The sequence below is a fragment of the Pecten maximus genome, chromosome 1, assembly GCF_902652985.1.
Source record: "Pecten maximus chromosome 1, xPecMax1.1, whole genome shotgun sequence".
In the NCBI taxonomy this organism is placed as follows: Eukaryota; Metazoa; Mollusca; class Bivalvia; order Pectinida; family Pectinidae; genus Pecten; species Pecten maximus.
The window spans coordinates 19,998,508-20,024,055 of NC_047015.1; the positions used below are offsets into that span (position 1 = coordinate 19,998,508).

The 25,548-nt window shown below is 39.2% G+C and overlaps 1 protein-coding gene across 1 annotated transcript in view; it reads right to left on the reverse strand.

Annotated features, from left to right (window-relative positions):
- Positions 1 to 25,548, reverse strand: part of LOC117327266 (glutamate receptor ionotropic, NMDA 2B-like) — a 124,453-nt gene that overhangs the window by 46,299 nt on the left and 52,606 nt on the right. Inside the window, exon 2 of the mRNA XM_033884185.1 lies at positions 23,077 to 23,800. Coding sequence (XP_033740076.1) covers positions 23,077 to 23,541 — 465 coding nt within the window. The 5' untranslated portion in view covers positions 23,542 to 23,800. The remainder of the gene's footprint in view (positions 1 to 23,076; positions 23,801 to 25,548) is intronic.

Sequence of the window (25,548 nt, forward strand, 5' to 3'; positions counted from 1 at the left end):
CACTAACCAGCTTAGTAAAACAAATGCCGGTCTAAACTCCCAGTTGCCAGGATACTCGTACAATTGACCAAGTTTAAACAATTTACCTATTGTGTACTACATCAGTTGGTGAATTGTCGACGGAATCCATTCCTTTGTTTAAACAGACACAAACATTAAACGATTAAAGTGAGGAGAAATTAATTCCAACCAACTATGTAAAAAATCATGTTAAAACAAATCAATCTAATTAAAATTAGACTTGTAATCTCCATTCCTCTACGATACTCTACCATACACTGTAATTAGACTTGTAATCCCCATCCCTCTACGATACACTACCACACACTGTAATTAGACTTGTAATCCCCATTCCTCTACGATACTCTACCACACACTGTAATTAGACTTGTAATCCCCATTCCTCTACGATACTCTACCATACACTGTAATTAGACTTGTAATCCCCATCCCTCTACGATACTCTACCACACACTGTAATTAGACTTGTAATCTCCATTCCTCTACGATACTCTACCACACACTGTAATTAGACTTGTAATCCCCATTCCTCTACGATACTCTACCATACACTGTAATTAGACTTGTAATCTCCATCCCTCTACGATACTCTACCATACACTGTAATTAGACTTGTAATCTCCATCCCTCTACGATACACTACCATACACTGTAATTAGACTTGTAATCTCCATCCCTCTACGATACTCTACCATACACTGTAATTAGACTTGTAATCTCCATCCCTCTACGATACACTACCATACACTGTAATTAGACTTGTAATCCCCATTCCTCTACGATACACTACCATACACTGTAATTAGACTTGTAATCTCCATTCCTCTACGATACTCTACCACACACTGCAATACAAACTTGTCTAAGTCTAACGTTAATTATATTGTAAAAAATGTATACATGTATTTTTGCAAAGAAAATTCGAAGGATATTGATAGTGAGACAAGGCTTTCTTTAGATGGAGTATACGGCATGATGTAACCTAGGGCGAAATTGGTCGGGATACCCCCGAGTCATTTAGGTAGGTACATGTTAAACATGCATTATTCTGTACATATCTTTATGTGTTCGAATTTATGAATACTTGACACTATAAATATGTATAGCTGAAAAGACAAGAAAACCCGTTTCACAAAAACTAAAACGAACACCGACATGATAAAGAAGCCATATTTCAAACTCAAAATCGATTCAACGTGGACAAAATATAGTCTTATGGAAACCCAGGTGATCCGGAAGAGTAAGCGATTTTGTGATTAATACAAGTGAATATATTACCCTGATTCGCAATAGCTGTGAAATAAGTAAATAAATAAAGTGTACATATGGAAAAAGCTGGAGTTTCCTTTCAAGTTCTACAGGGTATACCGATCAATATGGTCAATTAAGTTTTTGTTATTCAAAAAATCACATCGTCAATATACCTATGGTAAAACTAAAGGACTTCGTATGAAAACATAAATTAGTCGGCCAACAGAGTATGTTCCCACGGGCATGCCATTCGTCTATTAGAAGAACCGGTCACCAAACTCAACAAAACTGAAAACTGTTGTCTGCAATCATTCTCACGATTTCATCTTCGGTATAGTTTCTACGAGCCCTAGTCGTATGTTTTAAAGAATGTTCCAGCAAAATGCAATCGATTCACTCTATACATATAAGAAGGCGGCCGAGAGAGACGTTGGTCACACCATAAGTAAAAAGTATACATCAGTTGATGTAAAACGTGAAATATTGTATAGGTCCCTGTGTGACTCCATCAATCGTGTCGAATACTCTTCTACTGTAAAGAAGGGGGATCCTCTTTCTTTACTCATAGGAAAGTTCATTAGAATAGACGAAAGGGTAGCGATAGAACTAGTATTACTGTTTGTAAACATAATCATTCCGAAAGTTGAGATTTTTGTGATACTTTGGCTTTCCTTTTTGAGGCGCTGTTGTTACCTTCACTTCGGTAATGGCCGTATGCTACCCCGTGTGTTGTTCGACATGGTGCTATATCTGGCTACAGAAAATGACCATCAATATCTCTCTTTTATGGAACGACGGTTTGTATTTATCCTAAAGTGAAGTACTGTTTTTGTTTCCCCGAAATGACCATATTTTAGTTGTCACTTAGCACAAGTTACAGAGTATCCGATTGACCAATTTACACTATACAGGCTGAACGTTTCGGGGATCCTGTCGGTTAACATAAATGCGTTGGAAGTGTTGAAGCATGGACCAGAATTGTGTACCATAACGTGGAATGCCTATCAACAATACATGTTACATACAGTAACTTACACCTCGACATCATCTTGTGCTATTATTACAACGCATTTTAATGAAATTTTTTGTTTTTTGAGACTTCAGATCAACCAACAGGTATTAGGTACATCACTTAACACAAATGAATCAATAGGTACAACCTAATGCAGATCTGTCCGTAGGTAATCTGTCCGTAGGTACAACCCAACACGAATCCGTCCATAGGTACAACCCGGCACGAATCTGTCCATAGGTACAACCCGACACGAATCTGTCCATAGGTACAACCCGACACGAATCCGTCCATAGGTACAACCCGACACGAATCTGTCCGTAGGTACAACCCGACACGAATCTGTCCATATGTACAACCGGACACGAATCTGTCCGTAGGTACAACCCGACACGAATATGTCCGTAGGTACAACCCGACACGAATCTGTCCATAGGTACAACCCGACACGAATCTGTCCGTAGGTATAACCCGACACGAATCTGTCTATAGGTACAACACGACACGAATCTGTCCATAGGTACAACCCGACACGAATCTGTCCGTAGGTACAACCCGACACGAATCCGTCTATAGGTACAACACGACACGAATCTGTCCATAGGTACAACCCGACACGAATCTGTCCGTAGGTACAACCCGACACGAATCCGTCTATAGGTACAACCCGACACGAATCTGTCCGTAGGTACAACCCGACACGAATCTGTCCGTAGGTACAACCCGACACGAATCTGTCCATAGGTACAACCCGACACGAATCTGTCCATAGGTACAACCCGACACGAATCTGTCCGTAGGTACAACCCGACACGAATCTGTCCGTAGGCACAACCCGACACGAATCTGTCCATAGGTACAACCCGACACGCATCCGTCCATATGTACAACCCGACACGAATCTGTCCGTAGGTACAACCCGACACGAATCTGTCCGTAGGTACAACCCGACACGAATCTGTCCGTAGGTACAACCCGACACGAATCCGTCCATAGGTACAACCCGACACGAATCCGTCTATAGGTCATCTGTCCATATGTACAACCCGACACGAATCTGTCCATAGGTACAACCCGACACGAATCCGTCCATATGTACAACCCGACACGAATCTGTCCATAGGTACAACCCGACACGAATCTGTCCATAGGTACAACCCGACACGAATCTGTCCATATGTACAACCCGACACGAATCTGTCCATAGGTACAACCCAACACGAATCCGTCCATATGTACAACCCGACACGAATCTGTCCGTAGGTACAACCCGACACGAATCTGTCCATAGGTACAACCTGACACGAATCCGTGCATAGGTACAACCCAACACGAATCTGTCCATAGGTACAACCCGACACGAATCTGTCCGTAGGTACAACCCGACACGAATCTGTCCATAGGTACAACCCGACACGAATCTGTCCATAGGTACAACCCGACACGAATCCGTCCATAGGTACAACCCGACACGAATCTGTCCATAGGTACAACCCGACACGAATCTGTCCGTAGGTACAACCCGACACGAATCTGTCCGTAGGTACAACCCGACACGAATCTGTCCGTAGGTACAACTCGACACGAATCTGTCCAAAGGTACAACCCAACACGAATCTGTCCATATGTACAACCCGACACGAATCTGTCCATAGGTACAACCCGACACGAATCTGTCCGTAGGTACAACCCGACACAAATCCGTCCATAGGTACAACCCAACACGAATCTGCCCATAGGTACAACCCGACACGAATCTGTCCATAGGTACAACCCGACACGAATCTGTCCGTAGGTACAACCCGACACGAATCTGTCCGTAGGTACAACCCGACACGAATCTGTCCATAGGTACAACCCGACACGAATCCGTCCGTAGGTACAACCCGACACGAATCTGTCCATAGGTACAACCCGACACGAATCTGTCTATAGGTACAACCTGACACGAATCTGTCCGTAGGTAATCTGTCCGTAGGTACAACCCGACACGAATCTGTCCGTAGGTACAACCCGACACGAATCTGTCTATAGGTAATCTGTCCGTAGGTACAACCCGACACGAATCTGTCCATATGTACAACCCGACACGAATCTGTCCGTAGGTACAACCCGACACGAATCTGTCCGTAGGTACAACCCGACACGAATCTGTCCGTAGGTACAACCCAACACGAATCCTTACAGACTACAGATTACCCAGTAACTACTTGGCATAAACCCTACACATTTTGCTATCTGATTTTAGATGAGCATTAGGCACTTCACATGAACCAAACAATGTTTTAATACAGAAAGTGAAGCACATTATTTTCTATCTAAATGCAATATACACCATTACCATATTGAATATTTTGAAAACAGACGTATTGGGAACGTTATCATCAGATATATTTTGTAGGCTTTAAAAGTATGCTGGCGTTTTTACCAAGGCCAAGTTGGCATACTATGGGTGCATGTGATTGGCATTTTATTTAAGTTTAAAATGGTAGGTAGAATTAAAGTTAATGTAGTCAGAATGTTCAGTGCGATTTAAGACAGAGGTATATGTTTAAGTAGTCAGATATGTGCCTGTATCTGTATAAAACAGAAACCGTTATACGTATATAAATACATATTCTGCTCTGATCGGAACCATTCAATGTTTGGTTAGCTTTCGATCATGGCGTTTAAACCATGTAATCGACATGTATTGGCCAGACGCTGAAATACATACCAGCGTTTGGCTACCGCATCACTAATTTTACATATGAAAACAAAGCAATATTTTTCTATCGATCAGCATAAAGGACACAATTTCGTTGACTTTAGAGAATATGCTGGATGATAAATCTTAAAAAGAATGGAGACTGTTATGTTTTATCAGGAATCGGTAGACAATGGGCCTGGTACGCAGCTTGGAGCACGCCGCATATATATATGGCAATTTGGTTTAATGGTTACATCTACCACGGTAATCTTAATACCATAAACAAAATTGACATCGCTGAGAAATCCTGATTTTATCAAGTACGTGTCTACAAACCCATCATGGCTTGTGTCGATTCGTTTGTGGTATATTGCAGTTTAATTGGATATACCATTATCTCCTTAGAAAGCGACTATATTACGGCTTTATAACCCTCGAAACATAGAAATCTATACACAGAAAAAATCCAGTAATTAAAAAAGGCTCATGAAAATAAGGAGCAATTAAATATTGATCATATATTGCATGGCTGTAAATTACATATTATCAAACGCATAGTATAGGAAGTGCCTGAAATAGTGCGATATCCTATTTATATACTTTGTGATATAATCTATACTGGGAGAATTTTAATCTGAAGAAAACGATTTAGTGAATTAATTCATTGATACGGCTTTTTAATTGTATCAAACTTATATTATCATTGGAATATAACGTACATTATGTATACGGTTAGATAAGGCAATACAGAATTATTAAAGCGGTACAAATGCTCCAAATCAGAATCAAGTGAGAAATATAGATGGAAATCACTGAACCACTACAATATCTCTAGACGGACAGGTACACATTACCTGTATCACAGACCATTGTGACATCTGTCATGTCTCCTGGTCAATCCTGGAATAGGTCAGGGACGACCCGGGTATTCCATCAAACACGGAAACATCATAGCGGGAAGTCGGACCATGATGTCAGACTGACGCTGTCTCCAATAGGAAACACCGGCTTAGTATGGTAAGGTCAACGGTACATAACTGTCCACATAATCACTTTGTGTAGGGTAGTATCGACAGTAAACATAATCACTTTGTGTAGGGTAATATCGTCAGTAAACATAATCACTTTGTGTAGGGTAATATCGACAGTAAACATAATCACTTTGTGTAGGGTAATATCGACAGTAAACATAATCACTTTGTGTAGGGTAATATCGACAGTAAACATAATCACTTTGTGTAGGGTAATAACGACAGTAAACATAATCACTTTGTGTAGGGTAGTATCGTCAGTAAACATAATCACTTTGTGTAGGGTAATATCGACAGTAAACATAATCACTTTGTGTAGGGTAATATCGTCAGTAAACATAATCACTTTGTGTAGGGTAGTAACGACAGTAAATATTAACTGTAACATAATCACTTTGTGTAGGGTAATATCGACAGTAAACATAATCACTTTGTGTAGGGTAATATCGTCAGTAAATATTAACTGTAACATAATCACTTTGTGTAGGGTAGTATCGACAGTAAATATAATCACTTTGTGTAGGGTAATATCGATAGTAAACATAATCACTTTGTGTAGGGTAGTATCGACAGTAAACATAATCACTTTGTGTAGGGTAGTAACGACAGTAAATATTAACTGTAACATAATCACTTTGTGTAGGGTAATAAAGACAGTAAACATAATCACTTTGTGTAGGGTAATATCGTCAGTAAATATAATCACTTTGTGTAGGGTAATATCGACAGTAAACATAATCACTTTGTGTAGGGTAATATCGACAGTAAACATAATCACTTTGTGTAGGGTAATAACGACAGTAAATATTAACTGTAACATAATCACTTTGTGTAGGGTAATAACGACAGTAAATATTAACTGTAACATTATCACTTTGTGTAGGGTAATAACGACAGTAAATATTAACTGTAACATTATCACTTTGTGTAGGGTAATAACGACAGTAAATATTAACTGTAACATAATCACTTTGTGTAGGGTAATATCGACAGTAAATATTAACTGTAACATAATCACTTTGTGTAGGGTAATATCGACAGTAAACATAATCACTTTGTGTAGGGTAGTATCGATAGTAAACATAATCACTTTGTGTAGGGTAATATCGACAGTAAACATAATCACTTTGTGTAGGGTAATAACGACAGTAAATATTAACTGTAACATAATCACTTTGTGTAGGGTAATATCGACAGTAAATATTAACTGTAACATAATCACTTTGTGTAGGGTAGTATCGACAGTAAACATAATCACTTTGTGTAGGATAGTATCGATAGTAAACATAATCACTTTGTGTAGGGTAATATCGACAGTAAATATAATCACTTTGTTTAGGGTAGTATCGACAATAAATATAATCACTTTGTGTAGGGTAGTATCGTCAGTAAACATAATCACTTTGTGTAGGGTAATAACGACAGTAAATATTAACTGTAACATAATCACTTTGTGTAGGGTAACATCGACAGTAAATATTTACTGTACACATACTTATTTATAGTAATCACTCAGTGTTGGGTAATATCGGTACACATTTCTGCTTAGGACAGACAGCGGTCGTGATAATTAGGAGGGCTTGTTGAGAGAGATATTCATTGATACATAACATACAAAAATCCACTGATCTATCAATAGTGACTTATACAGAAAGGTTAGCCGAGATATGATGTATATAATCATTTGCTGTCGAGAAACTATGATATATAATAAAAAAGGAAATTTAGATTCGTGATTTGATTGTAGAAATGATACTGTAATGAACATACAATGTATCTGTATATAACTAAGAAACATTTCTACAAAAAGATGTAATTGATTATTACAACTGTTGTATATAATATGTGGAACTGTTTTCGCGTTTTGATTGGTTGACCGGAAGAACAGCGCAATAAGTAGCTCGCTATAGGTTTTGCAAATATTTGATTTTTATATTGATTTCTATAAATTTGTTCCTTTTAATGTAGTAGTCTTACTAATTACTTGTTATAATGTAAAATCAATTATTGTACCTCGCATTTTCACATATTTCTGAAATTGTCATTTTGGTTATTAGTTAGCGTCTTTCAATACAAATCATACCATTACGACCTAACTTTGGCCAATGATATGTGGGTAGAGAATAGACAGGTAAGTTTATAGTGTGAGTAGAGAATAGACAGGTAAGTTTATAGTGTGAGTAGAGAATAGACAGGTAAGTTTATAGTCGGAAGAGATCTTTTAGTTTGGTAGAAGCAGGTCATAAATTCATGGTTACTGTACATTCGGATTTTCCGCTCTCGCCAGTTATTTTTCAAAAGTTACAATCTTGTGTTTTTGTAACTTTAAAAAAAAATAGCTAACTCGAGTGAAATAAATACAAATGTACCATCAATCAAACAACAACCACTTAATGTGTTACCTCTTGTATATACAAAAAAAAAACTGCTAAAGGAACTTCCCTAGTCATGTGACTGAACACAACAAGCCTGTCCCCTATCTATCAGGCGAAAGTTACCCGTAAATTTCTTATGGAGCGTACCTGTGAAAACGTATTGTTTGCAAAGATTTTTCTATCCTTCTACAAACCATGACCGATACTAGAGGCCAAAAGCGTGACAATTGAGGGTTGGTAGTCAAAATAAGTCTGACCAAATGATGAAGCATACACTGGTGTGTAAACTCCTGCAATTAGGCAAGGAATTCTGCGCAGCTTGGGTATAGGATGATTTTAAAATGACAAAGAATTCATGGATCTGATACAGTGTACTGTTAACATGTTGTAGGGTAACGTAGAAAGTATCTGACTAACTCTCAAACAGCAAAGCTTATTACACGGCGGTCTCAAACACCAACTAGGTAAAGTATATGCCTTGTAATGGATATAAAACTTTATCATTATGACAGGAATGAGGTATTCTTATGATATAATGTATACCTTTACCGATGATGATGATGATGATGGTGGTGGTGGTGGTGGTGGTGGTTGGACAATGTAAGTGATGGAAGTTTTCTGAGATGGAATGCGAACAAAATCAGTTACTGCTGCAATCCATCCGATGTTTTATTCCGAGATCAGCGTTACTTCATCGGTCATGTTTTTATAACATTTCCATATAAATCATCATTTGATACAGTCTGCCTTGCTCTATGACGTAATCTATAATAACATGACAACCTAATCCCATGTACAGAAGACGTACATATATACGTGACTATAGCGGTAATATACACAGTATAGACACGGATCATACTGGTATCTACAGTATCACGGAAGTAACAATGTGCTGTCAAAAGGAATAGACAGGCCTGCCATTTGGAAAAGCACTGAAACACAACTAATGTAGGACATTTCTGCAAATCCTTGACGTGTTTGCAATGTTGCTTTCAGAGCCACAGGGCGAGGATATAATGAGATTTCCATGTTCTGTCACATTGTACTTTCAATATTTATAAACAAAGATTTGACCCAAGAAAGATATGTAGTGTTGTAATTTAGGTAAGCGACATAGGTTTAAATAGAGCCAAAACTAAGTAGTAAGATGCCGTACCGAACAATACATATTATTCGATGTTCAAATTCACCATATCCGAGTAAATTCTGGTGGGAAAACGTACTAAAAAGGGTTCGGAAGGAACATATCCAGATTTTTTGTTGTTGTTGTTGTTTTGTTTCTTTTTTAAGGGGAGGGGGGGGGGGGGGGGATTGAAATAGGAATCACGTGGAGATAAATACATTTTGATATTTATTTAAATATCAACCAAACCATGGCGTTCGCTGTTTAACCGTTAATACCCATAAAAAAAGTTCGTGATATTTCAATGAGATCACCCACTATCACCTACAAAACACTGCCCGCTTAAACGTGTGTAATTATACTTTGAATAGTGCATTGATATATATCTAGGCTTAATGGCAACAAACGGATAACCAGATCCCGAACAGTTCGTGATCCACATTCGACAGGAACTGGAGTTATGTTGATACCATCAGATACAGTGATACCATACCAGCTAGACGGCAGTAACTGCTGTCATCTGTCGATATTTCCCACGCAATATAAACTACTCAAGCGTACCCATATTTTGTATTTATGATAAAACCCAAACTCAGGGGAAATGCTAAAATTAAAAACAAAGGTCTTGTTACTTGACTATTTTACTCGTGTTTCTACAGAGTCAATATAGTTTACTACGTGAATTTTGATCGTAAGAAAGGCATCCAGATACCTCTTGTTACATTATTATCACAGGTATCTGACCCCACCATTAAGTGTAGTATGAGGCAGACTGTAGATTGTTATGTAACATTCTACATGACTACAACATGAAGGACACTATTTGACAGTCTTTCGAAAAGACCTAGTGACCCCAATGTGACAGCCTACCACAGACACCCCGGTAATACAGCATTTGACAGCCTACCACAGACACCCAGGTAATACAGCATTTGACAGCCTACCACAGACACCCAGGTAATACAGCATGTAACAGCCTACCACAGACACCCCAGTAATACAGCATGTAACAGCCTACCACAGACATCCCGGTAATACAGCGTGTTACAGCCTACCACAGACACCCCGGTAATACAGCATGTTACATTCTATCACAGACACCCCGGTAATACAGCATGTTACAGCCTACCACAGACACCCCGGTAATACAGCATGTTACATTCTATCACAGACACCCCGGTAATACAGCATGTTACATTCTATCACAGACACCCCGGTAATACAGCATGTTACAGCCTACCACAGACACCCCGGTAATACAGCATGTTACATTCTATCACAGACACCCCGGTAATACAGCATGTTACAGCCTACCACAGACACCCCGGTAATACAGCATGTTACATTCTATCACAGACACCCCGATAATACAGCATGTTACAGCCTACCATAGACACCCCGGTAATACAGCATGTTACAGCCTACCACAGACACCCCGGTAATACAGCGTGTTACAGCCTACCACAGACACCCCGGTAATACAGCATGTAACAGTCTACCACAGACATCCCGGTAATACAGCATGTGACAGCCTACCACAGACACCCCGGTAATACAGCATGTAACAGCCTACCACAGACACCCCAGTAATACAGCATGTTACAGCCTACCACAGACACCCCGGTAATACAGCATGTTACAGCCTACCACAGACACCCCGGTAATACAGCGTGTTACAGCCTACCACAGACACCCCGGTAATACAGCATGTTACAGCCTACCACAGACACCCCGGTAATACAGCGTGTTACAGCCTACCACAGACACCCCGGTAATACAGCATGTAACAGTCTACCACAGACATCCCGGTAATACAGCATGTAACAGCCTACCACAGACATCCCGGTAATACAGCATGTAACAGCCTACCACAGACATCCCGGTAATACAGCATGTAACAGCCTACCACAGACATCTCGGTAATACAGCATGTTACAGCCTACCACAGACACCCCGGTAATACAGCATGTTACAGCCTACCACAGACATCCCGGTAATACAGCGTGTTACAGCCTACCACAGACATCCCGGTAATACAGCATGTTACAGCCTACCACAGACACCCCGGTAATACAGCGTGTTACAGTCTACCACAGACACCCCGGTAATACAGCATGTAACAGCCTACCACAGACACCTCGGTAATACAGCATGTTACATTCTATCACAGACACCCCGGTAATACAGCGTGTTACAGCCTACCACAGACACTCCGGTAATACAGCATGTTACAGCCTACCACAGACACCCCGGTAATACAGCATGTTACAGCCTACCACAGACACCCCGGTAATACAGCATGTTACAGCCTACCACAGACATCCCGGTAATACAGCGTGTTACAGCCTACCACAGACATCCCGGTAATACAGCATGTTACAGCCTACCACAGACACCCCAGTAATACAGCATGTTACAGCCTACCACAGACACCCCGGTAATACAGCGTGTAACAGCCTACCACAGACACCTCGGTAATACAGCGTGTTACAGCCTACCACAGACACCCCGGTAATACAGCATGTTACAGCCTACCACAGACACCCCGGTAATACAGCATGTTACAGCCTACCACAGACATCCCGGTAATACATCATGTGACAGTCTACCACAGACACCCCGGTAATACAGCGTGTTACAGCCTACCACAGACATCCCGGTAATACAGCATGTAACAGTCTACCACAGACATCCCGGTAATACAGCATGTGACAGCCTACCACAGACACCCCGGTAATACAGCATGGGACAGTCTACCACAGACATCCCGGTAATACAGCATGTGACAGCCTACCACAGACACCCCGGTAATACAGCATGTGACAGCCTACCACAGACATCCCTGTTATACAGCATGTGAAAGTCTACTAAATGTATCTGGTTAACGATACGATAAAGATATGTAGGAACTAGTAATAATGAGTTCCTGGCAATAACGCGTGCTCGAAAATAGGTCGTAAAAAATAAGCTGTTTCATTAGTTACTCGATAATGAGAAATAATGTATCAGTTACTGATATCAGTGGGAACTATAACAAAACAAATTATAACTCAACACCACATACCTCAAGGACACCCTCGTTTTGGCAGGATGACATGCGTTCAAACGTTCATGATGCCTAGAAACCTTGACATGTATAATTGCAGGTACGGATAAATAGAATGCAGTTCGATATATTTTATGGGACTCTGCCAATCTCAGAGCTCAATCGGACAGGATAATTACCAGTCACAGAAATCTGTTATCTGTAGTTGCGTGTTGTTTGATGTAATTACTTACTACATTTATGTACATACATTTTAAATGCTTTGCGCAGTAAAACTTTTTTTTGGATATAGATATGTATATCGGCGCAGTCTTTCTTTTCATATGTGCTTAGTCTAATATGATATGTATTAACAATTGCTAGGAAGCCACACGGGCTCCATCGCCGGCATTCCGCAGTCTATAAGTCGTGCGTTTCATCTCTAGTTTGTTGTAAATGCAGTAAAACAAGTCTATATAGCCTGAGCATGTGGGCAAAGCTATAACGAGAATCGTCGCGGATAGTTTCACGGATAAAACGTTATACATTGTATTTACGATACTAAAACGTCATCACAAACGCATGCCAACTAGAAAAACGTGACTGACGAGTCGGGTAGACAAAGAAGCGCCTACACAAGAATCGGTATTTAGTAGGCCTGGTTTGTTCTCCCGTTGGTGTCATTTCGTTTTCTAATTAATACAAATGTTCCTATTTAACCGAGTATTTGGTAGGCTCGATTGTAAACTTCCTATCTTAGCACTGAACGATACTTATATTTACGTTTTTCTTATTCGCTTAAACAAAAGGTATAAATGAAATCCACGTTATGGCTTAAAATATCTGCCTTATTGACAGCTACGAAATTTGTGTTCTACGCATGAACATATAAAAAAAAATACAATAAGCATGCTAGTTTGTATAATTATTGATCATTGTAATCACTTGTATGTCAAGTGGGAGTTATTTTCGCTCTAATACGCGAGGAGATTAAAATCCTTCGCAATAATTAGTACGGAAATAACACGTTTTTATGGCGAGCCAGCTATCGGTTACTGATGTAGGAGTCTTCCAGATTCCATGACTGTAATAGCACATCATTCGCGAATCTAAAGTAATTCCAAAGTGAGTTACAGTATCAGTAGAATCGTGTTATTCAATTGCTTGGGGTTTACTGAACAAACTGATATTTTACGAAGCATGTTTGTTCCCGAATTGTCACCCGGAATAAATGCGCAGAGACGTATTCACTTTGCACTGTCGAGCTGCCATTTGCCAACAACCGCGTCAATTTGGCCATTGAAAGTGACCCTTGAAACGTTTGAAAGAAACGTGTGATACTGTCTTATTATACTATCGGAGTTAAGATTTTGTTATTTGAATGTGTACATTAATGTGTCAAAATTTCGATCATTCAAACTTTGAATAGCTGTGTTGCGCGTAAAATGATATATTCAAATGCATGGAATGATTTGGGTGTTTGATATGCTCCCAGAGACTGCAAATCTATCTAATTAGTTGATTTCATGGCTTTTCCATCCAAGTAATATATCTAACTCGCCTTGATGCGTCTTCTGTCTTGTCACCCCGTTGTGTGTCTACGTTTGCGTTTTGAAGGTCACGCTTTCTAAAGGACTCTTCGAATTTAAATCCACATCTGTCACAATGCACCCTCTTGACCATGAATTAACAGTCATAAAGAAAAATGAGGTGGCACTTCTGAGGAATTGGTTGACAAAGTCAAATAGATTTTAAATCGAGGGTTTCAATCACATTTCAAAGGTGAGGTGCCGGGTTTCATGAATGCAACAATAGTACTTTTAAATTCTTTTTTTTTTTTTTTGAATTTATTTTTCAAAATTTCATCTAAAATTATTTTATTAAATTTACGTTAATTAGTTTTATTCCGTACATTCAACACTTAACTAGCACAGCTTAAATGTATGTTGTATTGAATAAGTACTGAAAAAATACTAATTCTGATACAAAAGACAGATACAAATACAAAGAACTTTCAGCTTGAGAATGGACAAGCCGTTGAATTCAGACTTGCATGAAATGCCGAGCAGAAAGCACGAAATCGACACTTCAGCTGACACCATCAATCAATTTCCGTGACAATTACTACCATCATTAGATTATCGACGCAATGGAATCTAAAAGATGGCTTTGCAATCTGAAGCTAATCATGTTAAGTTATGAGTGTTACACAATAATACGAGAACGCTCACATTAACACAGTTATCATGTCACAGCTTCTTCTATGGCGAGTATAGAATCCGTTATTGACTCGAAAATAAGGGTGGAATATGCTGATTTATGTTGTTAGATAAAGAGAATGATGTGAGAACATTTGTGATTTGAATATTCTCTATTGCTTGTCCAGTTTTATTAGACTTCGGTGACAACTAAATTTTCATTATCGTTGAGTTTAAAATGCCATGCATCATGTTTGCCAATAAAATACAGGGCTCAGTTGTTTCCCGTCCATATCAACTCTTAACGGCAGTAAAACGAAATTCACAAATTGAACCCCCCTTGTGGATTCGCCTTTTTAGAACATTCAGAGAAACGGCAAATCCTTATTTGGTCAACACAAACATACCATGTATAGTAAAAACAATACGCACCCTCAATTCATGAATTGATGACGTCATACAATTTCCAGTTGAAGAAGAAAACGTACTCGATGATTGAAAAATTGAAGCAATTGCTTCTTTAATCTAAATAGGGACTAAACAGTCACACATTAGTTAGGCCCTAATTGTTGGGGAAATTGACACCCACATGCCGAAGGTTAGACATGTGACATATTGAGCCTATTTCAATTAGTAAATATTTCTGACATTAGTTTGATTTTAGGGAATATATAAGGAATGTTTTTCTGCATGTTTTATATCCTCACGTGACAGTTACTACTAGCGCCTCCTCACATCGATCAATACTCGGTAGATAAACTACCATCTTTACAACAAGCTTCAGTAGCTAAAGTGATTAGTAACAAGTAATCGGGAATCCGAGATGAAATAACCCGTGAATACAAACAAGTAATCGGGAATAATAAATAAAGTTATCCTGGAATACAAACAGATAATAGTGAATCAGTAATGACCCAGTACATCCTTAAATTATTCGTTTCCAGAAGTCTTGCAGTTCAAACGACTCTGTTGTAAAACAATCTACCAAGGACATACGGATTCTTACTCCACGTCCTTCTATTGGTCTCAACTTTGTATTACACATAGAGGTATACCATATTGCTAGACACAAATTTATTGATAAATAATAGAAATGGTTACTTAAAATCGTTATCCATCATTTGAATGTAATTCCGATTTGAAATATAGATTTATGTATGATTGGGAACAACATTGGCACAGGAGAACCCACAGTATTAGACAAATTATACACATACAACTAAGAACATATCTTATATATTTTCTGAATTTTCACGGTAGTTCTATAGGGTACAGGGAGTCCCTGGTGTAGGTCTATAGGGTACAGGGAGTCCCTGGGGTAGGTCTATAGGATACAGGGAGTCCCTGGTGTAGGCCTATAGGGTACAGGGAGTCCCTGGGGGTAGGTCTATAGGGTACAGGGAGTCCCTGGGGTAGGTCTATTGTGTACAAGGAGTCCCTGGTGTAGGTCTATTGTGTACAGGGAGTCCCTGGGGTAGGTCCATAGGGTACAGGGAGTCCCTGGTGTAGGTTTATTGTGTACAGGGAGTCCCTGGGGTAGGTCTATTGTGTACAGGGAGTCCCTGGGGTAGTTCTATAGGGTACAGGGAGTCCCTGGGATAGGTCTATATGGTACAGGGTGTCCCCGTTGTAGGTCCATAGGGTACAGGGAGTCCCTGGGGTAGTTCTATAGGGTACAGGGAGTCCCTGGTGTAGGTCTATTGTGTACAGGGAGTCCCTTGGGTAGGTCTATATGGTACAGGGAGTCCCCGGGGTTGGTCTATAAGGCCATTAGTGATTGCACTTAGACATAGCGCAATGACTCCATATACGTTGGTCGTGCTTGGAGTTTAAACCGGGAGAAAATTTGATTTTGGTCTTTTAATTGTTTGAGAGTTTTTGACCCGCAGAGATCTAGCTTATGGTTAGTGTGTCTGTGTTAGACTCCTAGTCTAGGAGACACAATAATCTGATTAATAGTTGGTAGGGAGCCTTGACCGGCAGAGATTTGTTCTTTTTTGTTTGTGTTTGAGGTCTGGACGATCAGATTAGTGTGTGCTTGAAGCCATGACTGATAGACAGACGTGTAAGCGGTTTCAGTTGTTCAATACATTCCTACACAACATTTTTCGTGATGACGTACCTCATTATACAACTTCCTGCCATTTTGCCTGACCTCACCTTTTAGATATTTTACTAATATACTCCTCGGTTTTTAGCGAATGGTTTATATGTACAGTGTGGTGTCACACGAGAAATAATTGTATAAATGCGCAAGACCTCACCAGATGTCCCACTTATTGGAGCAATATAACATGTATACAGCTTCAGTCGACGTATTTCCCTATTAAATAAAACGATAGCCTTGGCGAGGTACTGATTTGCCATATGTACATGTAGAACAAAGCAATGCGTATGATGTATCACAAACAATTAAAGGGAATCTAACTGATACAGCTGTATGTTTGGCCAAACTCTCCTATGTTAATATAAAAGTATGACTATATAACACGCTAGACCTTGGGTAAGGATTGCCCTAGGGCAGTTCACAATGTACTAAGACAGGAATCATAATTTGTGGAACCTCACTATATCATCAATCCATACCTACCAGTTACAGTGTTAACCTCACTATATCATCAATCCATACCTACCAGTTAAAGTGTTAACCTCACTATATCGTCAATCCATACCTACCAGTTACAGTGTTAACCTCATTATATCAACAATCCATACCTACCAGATATCATCAATCCATACCTACCAGTTACAGTGTTAACCTCATTATATCATCAATCCATACCTACCAGTTCCAGTGTTAACCTCATTATATCATCAATCCATACCTACCAGTTACAGTGTTAACCTCACTATATCATCAATCCATACCTACCAGTTACAGTGTTAACCTCACTATATCATCAATCCATACCTACCAGTTACAGTGTTAACCTCACTATATCATCAATCCAGACCTACCAGTTACAGGGTTAACTTCATTATATCATCAATCCAGACCTACCAGTTACAGTGTTAACCTCACTATATCATCAATCCATACCCGCCAGTTACAGTGTTAACCTCACTTTATCATCAATCCATACCTACCAGTTACAGTGTTAACCTCATTATATCATCAATCCATACCTTCCAATTACAGTGTTAACCTCACTATATCGTCAATCCATACCTACCAGTTACAGTGTTAACCTCACTATATCGTCAATCCATACCTACCATTTACAGTGTTAACCTCACTATATCATCAATCCATACATACCAGTTACAGTGTTAACCTCACTATATCGTCAATCAATACCTACCAGTTACAGTGTTAACCTCACTATATCATCAATCCATACCTACCAGTTACAGTGTTAACCTCACTATATCATCAATCCATACCTACCAGTTACAGTGTTAACCTCATTATATCATCAATCCATACCTACCAGTTACAGTGTTAACCTCACTATATCATCAATCCATACCTACCAGTTACAGTGTTAACCTCACTATATCATCAATCCATACCCGCCAGTTACAGTGTTAACCTCACTATATCATCAATCCATACCTACCAGTTACAGTGTTAACCTCACTATATCATCAATCCATACCTACCAGTTACAAATCCGCATTAGCACATAATCATTTGGCATTCGACATCAAATTGTTTCAGATAGTCATCGAACAAATGGAGTGAATAAAGATCCATGACAGAAGAGACAATATGACACAGGCTGGATACGGAGACATGAGACAATGGGGCACATACTGGATACGGAGACATGATACAATAGGGTACAGTCTCGATACGGAGACATGAGACAATAGGACCTAGGCTGGATACAGAGACATGAGACAATAGGACACAGACTAGACAGTGAGACATGAGACAATAGGGCACAGACTGGATACGGAGACATGATACAATAGGACCTAGGCTGGATAGGGAGACATGATACAATAGGGTACAGTCTCGATACGGAGACATGAGACAATAGGACCTAGGCTCGATACGGAGACATGAGACAATAAGGTACAGGCTGGATACGGAGACATGATACAATAGGACCTAGGCTGGATACAGAGACATGAGACAATAGGACACAGACTAGACAGTGAGACATGAGACAATAGGGCACAGACTGGATACGGAGACATGAGACAATAGGACCTAGGCTGGATAGGGAGACATGAGACAATAAGGCACAGACTGGATACGGAGACATGAGACAATAGGACCTAGGCTGGATACGGAGACATGAGACAATATGACACAGACTGGATACGGAGACATGAGACAATAAGGCACAGACTGGATACGGAGACATGATACAATAGGACCTAGGCTGGATACAGAGACATGAGACAATAGGACACAGACTAGACAGTGAGACATGAGACAATAGGGCACAGACTGGATACGGAGACATGAGACAATAGAACACAGGCTGGAGACGGAGATATGAGACAATAGGGCACAAGCTGTATACTGATAAATGAGACAATAGAACAGGCTGGATACTGATAAATGAGACAATAGGGCACAGACTAGATTCGGAGATATGAGACAATAGGACACAGACTGGATACGGAGATATGAGACAATAAGGCATAGGCTCAGTACTGAGACATGAGACAATAGGATACAGTCTGAATACTGAGACATGAGACAATAGGACACAGACTGAATACTGAGAAATGAGACAACAGGGAAAAGGCCGGATACGGAGACATGAGACAATAGGGCACAGGCTGGATACGGAGACATGAGACAATAGGGCACAGGCTGGATACGGAGACATAAGAGAATATGACACATGCTGGATACGGAGACATGAGACAATAGGACACAGACTGGATACGGAGATATGAGACAATAGGGAAAAGGCTGGATACGAATACATGAGACAATAGGGAAAAGGCTGGATACGAATACATGAGACAATAGGACACAGGCTGGATACTGAGACAAGAAACAATAGGGCACAGGCTGGATACTGAGACAAGAAACATTAGGGCACAGGCTAGATACGGAGACATGAGACAATAGGACACAGGCCGGATATAGAGACATGAGAAATGTAGAAAGATATGTTTTGATAATTGTTTACGAAACTAGAGAAATTTGTGTCTGTCCATAAGAATGGCAAATGGCAATCGATGACCCCATATGGCCATACCAACAGACATGTACGTAGGCAGTGTTATTATCTCAAATGATAAATAGTCAGATCATTCTAGGCTTAAGTTTCCAAATTACAGTACGGTATTTTATTCTGCAATACGCTGTGGTCATCCACTTTCGGACTGCAGTGAAAATTTTATTTGCTCTCTATTGTCACTAAATAACCTAGAGTCTGTTACGTATATACGTTCTCCCCACCCGTTATACATAGTCTGTTACGTATATACGTTCTCCCCACCCGTTATTCATAGTCTGTTACGTATATACGTTCTCCCCACCCGTTGTACATAGTCTGTTACGTATATACGTTCTCCCCACCCGTTATACATAGTCTGTTACGTATATACGTTCTCCCCACCCGTTATATATAGTCTGTTACGTATATACGTTCTCCCCACCCGTTATACATAGTCTGTTACGTATATACGTTCTCCCCACCCGTTATTCATAGTCTGTTACGTATATACGTTCTCCCCACCCGTTGTACATAGTCTGTTACGTATATACGTTCTCCCCACCCGTTATACATAGTCTGTTACGTATATACGTTCTCCCCACCCGTTATATATAGTCTGTTACGTATATACGTTCTCCCCACCCGTTATACATAGTCTGTTACGTATATACGTTCTCCCCACCCGTTATACATAGTCTGTTACGTATATACGTTCTCCCCACCCGTTATACATAGTCTGTTACGTATATACGTTCTCCCCACCCGTTATACATAGTCTGTTACGTATATACGTTCTCCCCACCCGTTATACATAGTCTGTTACGTATATACGTTCTCCCCACCCGTTATACATAGTCTGTTACGTATATACGTTCTCCCCACCCGTTATACATAGTCTGTTACGTATATACGTTCTCCCCACCCGTTATACATAGTCTGTTACGTATATACGTTCTCCCCACCCGTTATACATTGTCTGTTACGTATATACGTTCTCCCCACCCGTTATACATAATCTGTTACGTATATACGTTCTCCCCACCCGTTATACATAGTCTGTTACGTATATACGTTCTCCCCACCCGTTATACATAGTCTGTTACGTATATACGTTCTCCCCACCCGTTACCTAGAGTCTGTTACGTATATACGTTCTCCCCACCCGTTATACATAGTCTGTTACGTATATACGTTCTCCCCACCCGTTATACATAATCTGTTACGTATATACGTTCTCCCCACCCGTTATACATAGTCTGTTACGTATATACGTTCTCCCCACCCGTTATACATAGTCTGTTACGTATATACGTTCTCCCCACCCGTTATACATAGTCTGTTACGTACATACGTTCTCCCCACCCGTTATACATAGTCTGTTACGTACATACGTTCTCCCCACCCGTTATACATAGTCTGTTACGTATATACGTTCTCCCCACCCGTTATACATAGTCTGTTACGTATATACGTTCTCCCCACCCGTTATACATAGTCTGTTACGTATATACGTTCTCCCCACCCGTTATATATAGTCTGTTACGTATATACATTCTCCCCACCCGTTATAAAGAGTCCTGATCCATGTAATGACAAGGATTATCTTGGGGATTTTGATATAAATAGCTTAATTGTATTAGAGATTAATAAGCAAAAGTGTCGATGATCGTGATGGCGTGATAAAAGTTGATATTCCTTTGGAAAGCGACCGATGCAAACAATATTTTTCGCACAGAATGCATTTCCGTTCTTTTTAGAGATCCTTTATACAATTAATAACACGTCCGTCTCGGAGGTACCATATGAAGGGTGTTGAACTCCGACTAGTTGACTACACACATACCCATATATAGTCCGCGGTTGTTTAATGACTGCAGAAATAAGTTTCGATCACGTCAAACTAACTGTTATGGGTTTGGTATAGAGTTGTTCCTGACCATATCAATTTTAAAATAAGACTTGTTTTTGTTAAATCTAATTTTTGAATACTAAATAGTGACTTTTTACAGATGATATTAGCACTACGCCTTATTTGCAGACTATGACAGCAAATATTCTTTTATTCAAACCCTGGTCAAAATCCCGCCGCTGTCAACTCATATCAATGTGGTAGACACAGGTCACACGAATAATGGTTGTTGAATATGGTATTTATTTCACTTTTTTGTTGCCTTTTGTTAGTTATTTTACAAAGCTTTAGTTGTTTTTGTAAATCAACTAACGAAAGGTAACAAAAAAAAAGTGAAATAAATACCATATTCAACAACCATTATTCGTGTGACCTGTTTCGACCACATTGATACCTTTCTAAACTTGGTCAGGATAGCTGCATCTAAAATGATGATATGATAATGATTATTCTAGTGTGGAATCGCGGTCAAGATATTATTCAGGTCAATCATCGGCGTTTGATTAATACATAATTACGACGGTGTATACTGTACAGAACACACCAGTCTTAGTGTCGCCTTTATGACTTGTGGTTCTCAGTCTAGGTAATATGAAATGTATTACTCCTTTAAGTTCGCTTACATTGATAACTTGTGGTTCTCAGTCTAGGTAATATAAACTATATTACTCCTTTCTGTTCCCTTACATTGACAACTTGTGGTTCTCAGTCTAGGTAATATGAAATGTATTACTCCTTTCAGTTTCATTGTTATACGTAACTTCGTCGTCAACGTCCATTCAAGCAAGCTTCCATTCGAAGAAAATCGGCGGAATAGACACACCGAGATTACTGGTTCGATTAATTAGAAAACATGTTTTCTTACTATTACATTAATGGAATAGTCTTTGTATGTAAACCATGTTTACTTACAATTACATTAATGGAATAGTCTTTGTATGTAAACCATGTTTACTTACTATTACATTAATGGAATAGTCTTTGAATGTAAACCATGTTTACTTACTATTACATTAATGGAATAGTCTTTGTATGTAAACCATGTTTACTTACTATTACATTAATGGAATAGTCTTTGTATGTAAACCATGTTTACTTACTATTACATTAATGGATTAGTCTTTGTATGTAAACCATGTTTACTTACTATTACATTAATGGATAAGTCTTTGTATGTAAACCATGTTTACTTACTATTACATTAATGGATTAGTCTTTGTATGTAAACCATGTTTACTTACTATTACATTAATGGAATAGTCTTTGTATGTAAACTGTAAAGTATGTTAAAAGTTAGATGAAGATGTACGTACCTGTAATGCTCCGGGGAATTCGGGATCCCACGATATCACAGGATATCCGACATTTTTGGCGATGTCCATTATCACATCGCGTGAAGACTGAATGATCTTTCCGCGATTTGCTTTAAGATACAAAATAGCATTGGTGTGCTTTGGGAAGATACTTTCACAAAAGGTATCCAATATTTCACCAGGAGAATTATTTGGTAGCATTTTAAAATGGAAATCTATGTGAAATTTTCGTTTTAAAATAACACGGTCTTTACTGGTATTTTCCAAGAGGTATTTGTTATTTAGCAGTGAGTTTTTGACCGTCTTTTCAAGTGTCCTCATGTTTGGCATAATCGCATAGAAGTTGACTGGGTTGAATGCGTAGCAGATTGGGAGCACCGTGAATAACACTAGGTACATATTCATGACCAACTTTCCTACTATACTTTCCAACATGGCGGAGTTATCAAAATTACGAAAACACATATATCCAATATTATTTGTGCTTGTATCTCAAACGTGTAACGAACAGAAAGCTGCTGACTGAACTCGGGTATGATATTATTTTTTAAATATTATCATCCTTGAATGTTCTTCCAAACTGCGCCTCCGTGACAACAGTTCAAGATAGTACAGTTCGACTCTGTCCTATGTGGCACAACTTTGTCTGCCTATTAGTTCCCTCCTTGTGAGTGTATTCCGCAGATGTCGTCTGCTGCCCGGGATGATTGGTCCCGCCCGTGACCTGTAATATACAAACACATTCAGTTTAACAATTGATCTCCTCATGACGATGGACTCTGCCGAAATAAGAGGAAAACATAGACATACTCATGCTCCAAGTTGTTAATCAAGATTTGATCTAATATTGAATTTCGCACAGAATCAGATACAAATCGAAACGGTGTTTGTAATGACCCTATGAAGCCTAGAAGAACGAACAATATTTTGAGCATCCAGCCGCGAGTCGTCACATAAATCGCTTTGTGTTGCCAGGCAGACATATTTGATTTAACGTTATAATATTGTTTGGAGCTTCCTTCCACCGAGACATGCGATAAACGTTCAAATGAGAATTGATTATCTGAACTTTCCGGATAATTTGTGCGGAGACTTTAAACAATGATCTGAAATCAATTTAAGTGCGATCCCTCTGTTTCTCAGACGATTGTGTAGCGTTTTGTAGTCGTTAGAACCGTGATATGTCAATAATAACAATTTAAATAAAAACCCAAAAGAATCAATGGGGTTTTTTTTTGGGGGGGGGGGGGGTTATTGTTTATTTTAAGAAAAGAACTAAAGGCACATTTGATAAAATTATAGATGTCCCTAACGTACGAACGCATGTGGTCAGGCACAGGTTTTAATTTGTGACACAAAGTATGGTTCTACAATTGTTTGTCTACCAACAATCTATCATTTACAAACTCATATACTCTTATATTTAATTGTAATGTACTATAGGCTACATCCGTATAGAAATATTAACGCCAGTACTTGCAATGTACATGTACTTGTATACACCAGTATAGAAATATTAACGCCAATAACTGTTCAGCATAGAAATATTAACGCCAGTTACTGTAATTGATACACAAGTGACAAGAAAAAATCTATGGTAAAACGATTAACATGAATTCGATAATTGCTTCATTAATTTAATCTGTTCATTTGTTAGCTGTAAATCTACTGATACGTCTCGCGAAGAGACGCACCCTAGACAACAGACGTGCAAGCTGTTACCATATAAGGAAGTTCATTGCACAATCACATCATTATTTTATAAAATGAAATATACATGTCAATTATGAAGAAAAGTCCCGGTCATTATCAATCACAGGATGCACGTGATCCCCCCCCCCCCCCCCCCCCCCCCCCCTCCTCGAAAACTGCTTTGTAGTTTATATTTCAGGATGTAATTGTATTTCGAAAGACGGAAATGTTGTCATGATGAAATAATTCAAAAGGAATTCAATACGTATTGTGTGGACTAACACATTCTATGGTGCATTATTTCGGATGTGCTTTGAAATATGTCACCTCAATTATCATTAATATTCACCGAGCTTGCCGGTTTTCCGTGTCAATATCTGCCATAAAAGTATGATATAGGCCCTCATCGCGGTAATGGAGGTGCTTGGTGTCGACGTGGGTGTCACTGGATACGCAAATCAGTAAAACAACAAACAAAATTGAGATCAACCATGTTTTTCTTTAAATCGCTTTATTTCTAACGTTACAATACATGTATTCCCTTTGGAATATTGGCTCGTATCAATTCACAGTCAATTAATATATCACTAATGCCAGCACGCTACCGTAACTAAACAGTATTTTGCATAAAATCCTAAGCTAACTCACCAGCCTAAGTCGTGTATAATGTAATATTTCCATTTGTTCTGTATGGTTAATATAGCACCTTACAAAATAAAAGTCCGCATACATGTAATTCCATTGGAGTAATGATATGCAGTACAATTGATGTCGCGTCGT